We start from the raw sequence: 12,855 nt of genomic DNA on the forward strand, positions 1-12,855 counted from the left end.
GCGTGATGGCAGAGCTGCCCTTCCTCGGGGCCCAGACAGCGCCATTTGTAAATTAAAAATGGTGAGAACTATTATGTTCCATTACACGTCACTACCAGCGATGGATTACCGGCGCAGTAATTCGGCGAATGAAAAATGTCCTTTGGATGTTTTCAGCCTCTTTTGCTAATGGGCGCTGCACCTTTGGCGCGCCTCCCCCGCCGCTGAGCCCCACAGCCGCGGCTCGGGTGGCCCTCCGCCATGCGCGTCAAGGAGACGCTGCTTAAGCATATTGACGGTAACCGGAGATGTCGGCCATTAAATTAGGCCTCCCTCGAGCTACGAGGACGCGACCTGTCTTAAAGCAGGACAGCGGGAGACAAAATGGCGTCCGGCTGGCGGCCCTGTCACGAGCTTCTCTGGTTACCGCTGAAATGCTTCTAATGAATCTGTGGAAAAGCCATGAGTCACGGACAGTGGACAGCGGATCTGCCGCCACAGAGACGTGCATGAAGCAGGGGCGTATTCAGCTGCTGCAAACTGGTGCTCTCCGTTACGCTCAGGAGAGAGAGGGGGGGGGTCCTTGTTCTTTTTAGTCCATTGGATGTGATATCCCTCTCGGGGACTTGGCACAGCCCCGATTTGACCCGAGATGTGACGACCGGGGCAACTGGATTAAGTCACCCAAGCTGTCAAATCTATCAACGGCATCTTGCGGATGCTGCATTTTAAGGCTTTGGTTAAATATGGTTTTTTATACTTGAATACCTTTTATTTTTTTAATGTGTTTTGCAGCCACTGGAGAGAAGGTCTCTTGGGAATGAGTGGCAGTGATATATTGGTCCTATTTGCAAAGCAAAGGATCATGCAAGCAGTGCATGCAAGTAATTAATGTTGACTGTAATGATTCACATCAATTACTACATGTATTTATTACATATTAGAAATAGGTACGGAAGGAAGTCAATTCCTATTAACAGAGAGAGATATTTGAATATCACATTAATGTTAATGCAAATTAATATTAATGCAAAATAAACAATGACGTTGTTTTGGGAATTGATCCCTAAGATTTATTTACATATGTTTTCTTTTGGCATGTTTGGCAGCGGCTTTCTGGGGAAGCTCTCCTTGGTGTTGTCTTGGTGTTGCTGACTAATATGACATGACAGGTTACTAGGGTATGGACCATGTCAACCATTAAAACCAGTACAAGATCATCAGCATCTCCAGCTGCCCCCGCCATTGAAAGTATACTCTTGACCCAGGCGGGACATGACTCTGTGATTTGATGTCATGTCAGTATACAAACCCATGCAATCAAGGTGCCTGCACAGAGATTTACAGCCGGCGTTGCGTCATCGTTAGTGCGGAGCTGCGTCTGCGGACTGCGGATCCTGCTGCCGTCTGGACCTCTGCCTTGATTTATTACTTCTTGACTGGCAAATTGCTTTTTACGGCCGCCCTGATTGTGCTTTCGGAGTTAAACAGATAACACATCATAGTAAATATCCCTTTAATGTATGGCCTCTTTGATGTGGAGATCCAGGTGAGGCTTCTCCCAACGTCGCTAGGGATGTGGTCTTTGTTGGAAGCCCACATCACATGACCAGCTAGGGGCAGACATGCAGGACTGTAGAAGACATTCATTTCCCGCTCCATCAGTACAATTTTGGAGGATCCTGTGGCTCGTGAAGCCTTTGATGGCTCCAGCAGCTATGTAATGGGAATTTTAAATGGTCAGATAATGCAGCGTGCGTTTGTATGTCACGTCCGGCTCTGAGATGCATACATCTCTTTCAGCTTCTAGAATGAAATGTGTATCGGCCGTGTTGGAGATCTTCGTTTGGTCTCGTCGTCAACACCCGAGATCCCTGTCATGCTAAGCACATGGGGCTTTTACCCCAGTGTGCATTAGAGTAATGGCCAAAAAGCCAAATCACTCCCAGCTGGTGTTTAAGATCTTTTTGTCCGTAAAATAATTACAGTGCTTGTTAGCAATAATCATGCCTGATTGTTAATACTGATGAATAAAGTTTAATCAGCTGAAGCTAACAGAGCTATTGAGCTATTGAAATATACTACTTCCTTGATTTTGTCCATAATAACAACGGTCCATTTCAGTGACATTATCTGGAGACTTTATCGGCCCTGAGATCTTTTTTTTCTTCTCCCACCTTCTCTCGATCTAGGGCTGCCCACAGATCTTGCCCATCAATGACATCCTGGTACCCGCTGGCGTGATTCGCCCGATCACGCTGCGCGCCCGCAACCTGCCTCAGCCTCAGTCGGGCCAGAAGAATTACGAGTGCGTCTTCAACATCCAAGGCAAGGCGCAGCGCATCCCGGCCGTGCGCTTCAACAGCTCCTGCATCCAGTGCCAGAACACCTCGGTAAGGCCCTCCGGGAACGCTGACCAGTCACGTGTAACCCTTCCCTCCTCGCTACTCTGAGCACAGAGGGAACGGCTCAGCTTGATTTATAAGCCGGCCGGGCAAGCATCTACTTAGAGAACAAGGTATTTGTGAACCATGTTTATTTGAGCAGCAGAAACCAGATCGCTGTGCTCAGACCAGGAATATCAAATACAAGTCAAGGGGACTGTCCAGTGACTTGCAGGTCATGGAAAACTTCATTCTGAAAATCAGTAGCGAAATCAATACATAGCATTAAAGCCTCTTTGTTTTCTTAAACCCAATGAAAAATGTGGTATGTCAAAGAGCTGACATTGAGAGTCTCCCCTCTCCCCCCCCCCTCTCTCCCTCTCCCTCTATCTCACATTGATGTTACAGACGGCTGCCTTCTGTGACCCATCTGGTTGTCACAGTAACCCCAGGGAATCTTGTAAAATAATTAGCCAGGCACAGGATGCGGGTCTTAATTTGGTCTGACAATGTGACCCACTGAAAGGGAATGGGGTGGGCAGGGGTGTGGGTGGGACCTGGGGGGGAGTGGGGGGGGGGGCACAGGATTGGGAACCTCTCTGGAGTGAGGGTTCAGCTGGCCTCTGTAGCTGCGTCTGTCCCCTTCCGGCTGCTGACCCCTGGAGTTCAAAGGTCACCCTGCTGACCTCTGCCCTTTGACAAGGCGATTAATGTCTCCTGGTAATTTAATAATGGGGATCACGTCTTGTGTGCGCGCGCACACACACACACACACACACACACACACACACACACACACGCACGCACGCACACACACATGGCCCTTCCTTGGCATGCTGGCCAGGATTGATCGTTGTCCTTTTTACCGGTGACACATGCTGCCTTGTGCGCTACTTCTCCGCAGCCCGAGGAAGGCCCCTGCCGTGAGGAGCAACTGTTGTCCTTTCCTGCACATTCTCGTCTCCTCACACTCATTGCTCTTCCGGCTTGGGCCACTCCCACGTGCCTCTCAAATCTGTGCCTGTTCTTACATCAGCCTCACCTATTAGAACCACATAAATAATGTGGCACTGTACCTTTGTGTGTTAACAGTGTGGAATACTCACAGGTGTGATGAGAACTGTTTACCTACACGGATTGGTATGCATATCAATTACAGTCTGCATAATTAAAATAAGCAGATGGAAAATGCAAATAGTTATGTAATGCGGACATAAGGATGGCATTAGGTACAGCAATTAGCAGGTAGGAATTATTTTATTGGTTGCACAGTGAGCAGCTTGTCACAGATCTCTCTCATCTTTGTCTCATCGCACATCAACAGCCATTCCTCCAGGCTAGAGTTCAATTATATGCTGCCTTTTTCTTCCTGGGTTTATCAGCCTTTTCACCGAGATTCATCGAGACGCACACACCCTTCCTCTCTCTCTCCCTCTCTGTCCCCCCTCCCCCCCCCCCCCGGGTTTGGATGGGATCCTCAGATTAATTGTTGGGCTGATTACCTGTGACAGGGCACAGTAGAGCCCATCATTGCTTTTCTTTTTCCGTCTCCCTCCCATATTCAGAGAATCTCTCCTGAATAGTGATTCTGAGTTAGGTGCAGATTGCACTTGGTCCCAGGGAACAATACCCCCCCTCCAATGCGCTCGTCCATACCAGGCAGTGGCTATCAATCAATACAGCCCCGCCTCATTCCCACAAAGCTGTAGACGGGTGACTTTGAGGGCATGGGGTCCATGCTAATGTAATTGTGAATGTCCTTGGACAGGCACGCTAGAATGAATTTATTGTGCTTCCTGTCTCTCTTTACATGCACCAATAGCTGTTTATGGCTCCTTTTTTGTCTTTAAGGTGAGACAGTTGATTTGGAGGAAAACTGGTAGCCTGGGCATTGAGGTCCGTCCGTTACGCGAGCTCTGGATTGGCACATACTAGTTTGTGAGTTAGAGCTCACCTCGCGGTCGGATCCCAATTTTCGGCAGAAATCCTGCTTTGCGCTTAACGTCATCTCAAGCTGCTGATCACAGGACAGGCATGCATGCACCGGGACGGCTCCGGGTGAGCAAATCGCCCGGCTTTGCGGGGATCATCCAGCATTACGGCATCTGTTTTGACAAGAAGTCAGACTGCTCCTCTCTGTCCTTCCTCAGCTAAAGTCATCTGCCCCTTCCTGCACAACCCCTGCTGACACAGGGCCTTGCTTCAATCTCGCTCTCCCCCATAAGACTAGCTACCCAGTAGCCCAGTGATTTTTTTTCCCGAATACCCAGAATATCAGTGGACGTTTAATAGGCTTTTTCCAGCTTTTGGCTTTAGTTGCCCCCTGTTACTTTGTTTCATGTCTCGTGTGTTTCAGACCCTGTAGATGCCTTATGATCCATTGATTCTGCTAAGACATTTTAACATTGAATTCCAAAGTAGTTTCGGGCCTCATTTTGTCTAGGTGTTATTCGGATTTTTTTTGCAGTATCTTTAGTGATTAACGTGATTGCCAATCCTACAGATAGATTTAACAAGCCATAGTCACGGATGTTTCGCGACCCAAAGCGTCCTCAGGTTATCCGGATAAATGCTACTGCGGTTGCTACTAGCAAATAGGACGTAATGGCCAAATGCATTTCGGATCACTTTAGCTACCTTTCCCCGGCGTTTTTCACAATGTGATCTCACCCGTCCTGACACTGGGTTTTCTCTTCAAGCTGTTGACTGTACAATGACTAGTCCTGTACACATTCTGATCGCACCAGCGAGTGAGGCGTTGCTGGCTGACAGCCAGCCTTTGCCCTGGCGGAGTGGTCCTCAAAGTGGCTGACAGATCAGAGCCAGCTGACATGTGGCTTCCTTTCCTCTCCAGAGACAGATTCTGACAGAAACAGAATAATAAGCAGTTTGTCCATGGATTTTATCAGTGTCTTTAGCCTGTAGTAGCCCATCAACCACATGCCACCAGTCCTCATGTCTCAGCCTTGGTCTGCTGACCTGTTTCAAATCTCCGTATGACTGTAAAATAGGCTTTAAAATGACTCTTGGAATGCATAAAACTCTCATCCCTGGTCCTGGAATTGTTCCAAGCCATTTGGCTTCAGAATGCAAGTTCTTATATAGCAGATCGCAGGGTGGGGTGTTGCAAATGTCAGCTGTAAGTCAACGGAGAAATGATGACCGTGTAGCTGTGGCAATGATATTCTTTTTTCCTTTTCGAAATAGTTCTGTAGTAGAAGAAGCATGTATTTCTCTCTTAAAGTGAAGAGAATATATATGTATGACGTATTCTACATGTAAAGTCTATCCACAGATTATATTGTACGGAGAAAGGAACAGTATGCTTTAAAAATGTCGTTTTATGCATTTTTTGTTAAATGCAAGCCATGTCACAATATTGGGATGTATCAACCCAGCAGGGATTAATTCAGTTGCAAATGTAAAAAATCTGCGTTTTCTTATGGATTTTTCTCTCTAGTTTTAGAGGACATTAGATGTATTACTGTGTTTCCCGCTTGTTATCTGAGCAGCGCTTGCCCTTCTTTGCTGGAAAGCAGGGCGTTTGTACAGTTCTGACGTAAACGCAGCTGTCCGTGTTGACGCAGTCCAAACTGCTGGAGCTGCTGAGGATCCTGCCAGGGATCCGGACAGGTACAGTACATTGTTTTTAAAGGGCCAGCGATACCTAAGGGAGATGAGCTGATTCAGCACATATGTGCATTTCTCTTTGTTATTGGCGATCCATCGATGCGTGCAATTACTGTGCGTGTGTCAAGGTATGTAGGCACATATGACTAAAGACAGTTATTCGCTAAATTTATTTTACACCAGTACATCTGAGTTTACGAAGATTTCCTCCAGTTTTTTAGAAACATACCTATCATGTTTTTCCTCCAGTGATGAACTGAATGTGCTAGCATTGTCGAGTGTACTTTATTCTGTTTGCCAACATTATCGATGTTGTTAAAGCGATTACGATTTCAGTGAAGTCTGAGAGAAATTGGGCCCCGAGCTGACGATTTGATTTGTATTTGTGATCTCAGAGGTGCAGGAGATCATTGCCAGACTCTGCATCTTGTATTTGACGCGCTAGAATTGGGCATGAGGCTATACGCATCGGGTCACAAATGTAAATTATTTTCCATGTATTGATTTGTTAGCACACTGCCGAAAGCATGGATTTTATGCCCCATAATCCTGCCTAATACCTCATGCATACAGTTTTCGTTCCTCGTTCTCTTCTTTTTGATCTATACTGCAGACATCAGCAATACACAGCCATTGCCAGAATAAATCTACGTTAAATGGATCCCTTCACCCACGACTAACTGTTGGCTTTCTATACGGAGGTGCTCTCCTTATATATACATTTATGTGATTGTCCTGTTATACGCTGTTAAAATGCACATGATTTTATGTATTATCAAGGCATATTTAAAAAAAAAAAGAAAGAAATCCAAAATGATCCTGTAAACGCAGTGTTGCTAAGCACTGATGACCCCTTAGCGACAGGCCCCGTTAGCGTTACCCAGGAAACGTGTAGAAGAGGCCTTTTAAACAATGACCAAGTTCTGAACTTCCTCTTGATGGAAAGTGTTCTCACAAAGACTGCTATTATTGTGGATCCCTAGTAGTGCAGCTTTTTGAATGTAAGAAAAGGAAAGGCACTTAACTGTTATTTTTTCTTTCCCATAGTCCCTGTATACCCGCCTGTACTCATTATTGTATTATCGGCACGAAGTGCTCAATCAGTGATTCAGTTCAAATTTAGTTCCATTTTGTCTCGTGCTTTTTACTATAAGAATGGCTTTAAATTAGAATGCTAACCTCCATGTTGGCCGCTAATTGCGAATCTGCTGGTAGTTCCTGTTCTCCAGCTTAGAATGTCTCCTTCAGGTGTAGGCATGAGATCTTGCCTTGGGGATGAAGCAGTTGTACCCTTAGACCAGAACAGAGAACATATGTACCATCTCCAGTGCAAATGGTATGAGTCGCACTGCTGATGGTTAGCATCTGAAATAACCCGTTCTGTGTTCTGTGCTCTTCACCCTTTACACCCAAGTGGTCAGACAGTTGGACGCGAGCCAGAATTAGCATGTTTATCAAATTGTGTGCTCTGCATTCATGACCAGGTCTGAAGCACAATGGTTTCTTTCAGATTCGGGGTTCGAAAGTAGAGTCATGCATCATCAGCTTGTGGTGTTTTTAATGCATCCTTTACACTTCTGATTTGTTTTTAGCAGTTGATTTTTTCAGCGGGGCGTGCCGACTTTTTGCACTCTTTCAGATTTCAGTGTGATGCTTTCTCTTAATTGTGAGATTGCAGTGAAACTGATAGTTGTGGATGTTTTTTCCTGAGGTCATTGCAGCGGCTCTCATGGAAAAGGAATGTTTTGGTTTTCCTTGGAACACAGCGCTCACCTCAGCTATGATGGCACAAACTCAGCTGTTTTATGGCAAATGCATTAAAATCATTCATTCCTCATAAGTTTATAACAACAGCGTGTCTTGTCCTGGGCTAAAAGACTAAAAACACAGATCTGTTACAGATATATCCATAAGACCAGAATTGTTCTAAGTTCCACCTAATATTTTAACAGCTTTAATTTCTTAATTTCCAAACTTCTGAATTAAGCTTTATGCATGTAGTGATAGCCAAGAATTTATGGGACAGTAATCAATCTCTCATGATTTCTGCTTATTTTCTCTTCAGAAACGGTAGTTATGGGTGCTTGTATGAGGAAGCTTTTATTGATGGAAGTGTTTTGGTAAAACTGACACAATGCAGCCCTTTTTTCTACTGTGGGATGTCTGCCAGACCTCAAGGCACTGCACAGCAAGAGGTCAGAGTTTGGAAGTTACACAATTGCTCATAATTACAACCGTGCAGCTAACTTAAACACAGATGTGAGCACGCTGTCCGCGAGCAGATTCTCATTTAAGCTTTCCTCGCGTTGCATTTATCGTGCGTCCGGTACTGTGACGTCCACCACACGTGCCACCGAATGACCATGTGTCACCTCCACGAGAGTGGTGAAGGTGTCCTTGGACAGAGAAGCAGAGTTAGGCCGTAATTCTGCTGGTCTGGTACCCGGCACAGTCAGAGCTGAGCGAAATCAGCCCACATCTGGCAAACATAAGTGTCGTCATGCGGCCAGTGCCAAAGGCTTCCATTTGCACGGAGCCGCTGACTGATCTCCGCTTAGCGTCCCGAGTTTCTCTGAAAGGAAACCGTGTGTCCGTTCTCATGTGCCTCTACAATGGGTTTCGTCATCGGAAATTTGCTTCAACGAGGCTTTGCTTTTTTAACCTGTGGCGCAACTGAGGATGCTTCTGGCCGTATTGTTATGCGCGGCTTTTAAAGTCGGCGGGCTCAGATGGTGTTTCAGGCTCATTGATGGAGTCCTGCATACCCACTGCACTTTGTGTCAAGGGGAGATGGGCACAGGGTAAGGTGTGGAATTAAGAAATGGTTTAGTGTTGTATGGTTGCAGGGCTGATCTGAACACAGAAATGCAAATCGGATATTTATCAGCTATATTTTTCCCTGTTATTAACTTGTGTCTAAAAGACTTTTGTTGCTGTGCTGTCGTTGTGCAGCTGACTGATTGATCCCGGATGTGTCAAACTCCCAGCCAATCCCCCACCCCAGAGACTGGGAGGCTCCTGATTCCCGATGAGCTCATTCCTCAGGCCGTAACACCGGCTTTCAGCACCCACAGGAGTGCATTCCTAACTTGAATTCCTGCTAGATGTTTCCCCAACAGCTGCGCAAAGACTTAAAACCTCAATGCTGCACACACAGTTCTCCATGCGATGGGCCGCTGCTGGTCGCAGTGTGCCCTCCCTTCCCCCCCACCCTCCCTAATTTAGAGGCTGCATCTGACATTTCAATCAAGCTGATCTTTGGAAGTGTGCGTTTCGTCTGCTTTGTGCGTACTTGGCAGTCGGCGCAATCCGTCGCATATAAATCTGAATAATGCTGGTTCATTGTGGTGCAATAGAGCTATAGGTATCACATCATATTATCTCTGGTTTTGTCTGAACAGGTATTTTAGCATGATGTGAGGTGTGTGTTTCTAATGCCCTCTCTTTCTTGGCACTCCCCAACAGCCACCCCCTCAAAGTGCCCTAAGTGTTCTGCCCGCCCGTCGATCGATGTGTCTGATCAGCGAAATTCTCCCAGGAATGCGTTTGCTAAGTGCTCTGAGTGTTGCTGCTAATTAAAACGTGGCCCAAGAAACCACCATTACCCCCCCCCCCCCCCCCACCCCATCTTTTTTTATTCACCTGACAAGCAGGCACACAGCACCAGTGAGCTGCATACCCACTGCGCTGCCACTGGAGAGGAGCCCAGAGTCTGTGTGGCTGCAAAGCCATCTCTGCTCCCTGTAAACTGTGTTGCAGGCATGTCAGAAATGCCGCGTAGTCTTCTGAGAAAGAATGAGGCAGCGTTCGGGAACCATGCTGACTGCAGCCCATTGTGTGTGTGTGTGTGTGTGTGTGTAATATGTATGTAAAAATGAATGCTGTCATTTCCACACTGAATGACTTTTTCCTTTCCTTTTCTCACAGTACTGGTACGATGGCGATGACGTTGGTGACCTGGCTGTGGATTTCTCCATTGTTTGGGATGGGGACTTCTTTATCGACAAGCCGGCTACGATGAAAGGTACATCCGTGGGCAACACTGCTGCTTTGTGCTTCTGCGCAATGGCTGGTTTATTATTACACAGCTGTCAGCTTGAGAGAGTGTACTGGTAAGAGGTCTCTGTTTTCAGAAGCTTCACTCATCTCCAGAAGAGAACATTTGCCCCCTAGTGGAATGTTGCGCGCAATACTTTACTTTCCACAACAAGCATTATTTAAACAGATAGAAATATATACATATATAATATTATTGCACTCCTCTCCTCTGTGTAAAGATATTTAGATACATGTTTCAAAATATAGGAAATACCAATGTAATTAACACTGCCAGTATTGATTACCGCTTAAGCGAAATGCATATGTAAATGAGTCACTGAAATATATAAACGCACAGAGTCAAAGGGACTCGCAGTTTATACATCTTTTGAGCAGCATCTCTGCTTATGTAACGAGACCTTTTCAATCCCATTATCTTGATGAGCAAAATATTGCACAATATTGAAAACTGAAAAAGTAGCTCTCAGGCACCAGCGATCTGAATGCCGATTGTTACGGACGGCACCATTCTGGATGACAAGTCCCCTTTGTTACTTTTCCGGCGATTGGCGGGAAGATTTTGCCGCCTGCCGGTTTTTGCGAGCCTCTCCCTTTCATTACGCTAAACTCGTGACACTGAGGCAAGACGGACCGCCCGTGCCGTCGGAGAGAGAGTGTTTAATCTCTGCGGCTGGCGGGCTCGTCTGACCGGCAGCAGCTCTACCCGCGCTCGGCCAGCCAGGCAGATTTCATCGCTCTGTCAAGTCAGCGATTGGCTTTTGTGTGAAGATTAGCGGTGAGGCGCCCGCGTGGGCAGCGGCCTATCTGATGGGACGTTCTGCCTGCGCCGGTCAATAACAGCCCGTGCTGCCCTTACTCCTGCGATGGCGTTATCGGAGCTGAGCGCGCCATCGCTCTCGGTCAGGGGGCAGGACGAGTGGCGGAGGGCGGGCAGCCCCGGCCCTGAAAAATCACGCTCCTGGGAAACCAATCTTCCTGCATGTGTGACTGACTCCTCTGCCCCCCTCCCCCTGCCCCCCAGCCCTGCTGTACAAATGCGAGGCTCAGCGGGAGAGCTGCGGCCTGTGTCTGAGGGCAGACAGCGCCTTTGACTGCGGCTGGTGCCTTGCTGACAAGAAGTGCCTCTTGCGGCAGCACTGCCACACCCCCGAGCTAAACTGGATGCACCAGAACCGTCGCAGCGTGCGCTGCAGCCACCCCCGCATAACCAAGGTACATCTGGTTCCTGCGCCTCCCTGCTGCTAGTGTGTATCAGACTTTCAGTGTGTTTGTGGTTCCCCATCTCTGCACACCCGCGTGCCGTGTGCCCGGGGGTGGGGGGGGGGGGGCAGGCATTCTTTACACGCCTGTCTTGACACGTCCACGGCCGCATGCAGATATGGCCACTCGCTGGACCCAAAGAGGGCGGCACGCGGGTAACCATAGAGGGAGTGAACCTCGGCCTGCAGGTACGGGAGATCACCCACGTGCGTGTCGCTGGCGTCCACTGCATCCCCGTCCCGTCCGAGTACATCAGCGCCGAGAGGTAGGAGCTCGCTCTTTCCCCATGTTTACCACCACCGACCCTCTACCTCTGACCCTGTCTTAGCCGCTTTGGCCTTATCTGTGCTGGTAACATTAAGCTGTTAGTGCTGGAATGTAAAAAATGCTGCTCTCAGCGTCTGGCTTGGCTGTTTGGGGAGGGGTGCGGCGTGACCTGTTGTGTGACCCTTTCTGACCCACAGGATTGTATGTGACATGGATGAGTCACTGCTCTCCAACCCCCCCGGAGGCCCGGTGGAGCTCTGCATTGGTGACTGCTCTGTAGAGTACCGCACACAGTCCACGCAGACTTACTCCTTTGTGGTATGTCTGCCAGGAGATGATGCTTTTTACATATATAACGTGGCTGGTGAGCTGGCCTAGCCTTTTCATTCGTTGTGGGCTAGCATAGTGTTTCTGTGTGCTTTGGGCTCACCTTTCTGTCCTATATGAGCTAGCCTTGCTTCTCTATATGCTTTTGACTCTCTGGGCTAGCCTAGCCTGTCTGTCCTCTGTGAATTAGCCTAGCCATTCAGTCCATTATGGGCTTGCCTAGCCTTTCTGTCCTCTGTGAATTAGTCTAGCCTTTCAGTCCTTTATGGGCTAGCCTAGCCTTTCTGTCCTCTGTGAATTAGTCTAGCCTTTCTGTCCTCTGTGAATTAGTCTAGCCTTTCTGTCCTCTGTGAATTAGTCTAGCCTTTCTGTCCTCTGTGAATTAGTCTAGCCTTTCTGTCCTCTGTGAATTAGTCTAGCCTTTCTGTCCTCTGTGAATTAGCCTAGATTTCTGTCCTCTGTGAATTAGCCTAGCCTTTCTGTCCTCTGTGAATTAGCCTAGCCTTTCTGTCCTCTGTGAATTAGCCTAGCCTTTCTGTCCTCTGTGAATTAGCCTAGCCTTTCTGTCTTCTGTGAATTAGCCTAGCCTTTCTGTCCTCTGTGAATTAGCCTAGCCTTTCTGTCCTCTGTGAATTAGTCTAGCCTTTCTGTCCTCTGAATTAGTCTAGCCTTTATGTCCTCTGTGAATTAGTCTAGCCTTTCAATCCTTTATGGGCTAGCCTAGCCTTTCTGTCCTCTGTGAATTAGCCTAGCCTTTCTGTCCTCTGTGAATTAGCCTAGCCTTTCTGTCCTCTGTGAATTAGCCTAGCCTTTCTGTCCTCTGTGAATTAGTCTAGCCTTTCAAACCTTTATGGGCTAGCCTAGCCTTTCTGTCCTCTGTGAATTAGTCTAGCCTTTCTGTCCTCTGTGAATTAGCCTAGCCTTTCTGTCCTCTGTGAATTAGCCTAGC

General features: G+C 47.5%; 1 protein-coding gene across 2 annotated transcripts in view; it reads left to right on the forward strand.

Annotated features, from left to right (window-relative positions):
• The window catches only part of plxna3 (plexin A3), a 103,217-nt gene that overhangs the window by 74,147 nt on the left and 16,215 nt on the right, over positions 1–12,855 (forward strand). For both annotated transcript variants that reach the window (XM_072713038.1, XM_072713039.1), the window contains exons 10-14: positions 2,172–2,372; positions 9,921–10,017; positions 11,074–11,264; positions 11,429–11,577; positions 11,777–11,897. In XM_072713038.1, coding sequence (XP_072569139.1) covers positions 2,172–2,372; positions 9,921–10,017; positions 11,074–11,264; positions 11,429–11,577; positions 11,777–11,897 — 759 coding nt within the window. The remainder of the gene's footprint in view (positions 1–2,171; positions 2,373–9,920; positions 10,018–11,073; positions 11,265–11,428; positions 11,578–11,776; positions 11,898–12,855) is intronic.

The sequence above is a fragment of the Paramormyrops kingsleyae genome, chromosome 6 (assembly GCF_048594095.1).
Source record: "Paramormyrops kingsleyae isolate MSU_618 chromosome 6, PKINGS_0.4, whole genome shotgun sequence".
Lineage (NCBI taxonomy): Eukaryota > Metazoa > Chordata > Actinopteri > Osteoglossiformes > Mormyridae > Paramormyrops > Paramormyrops kingsleyae.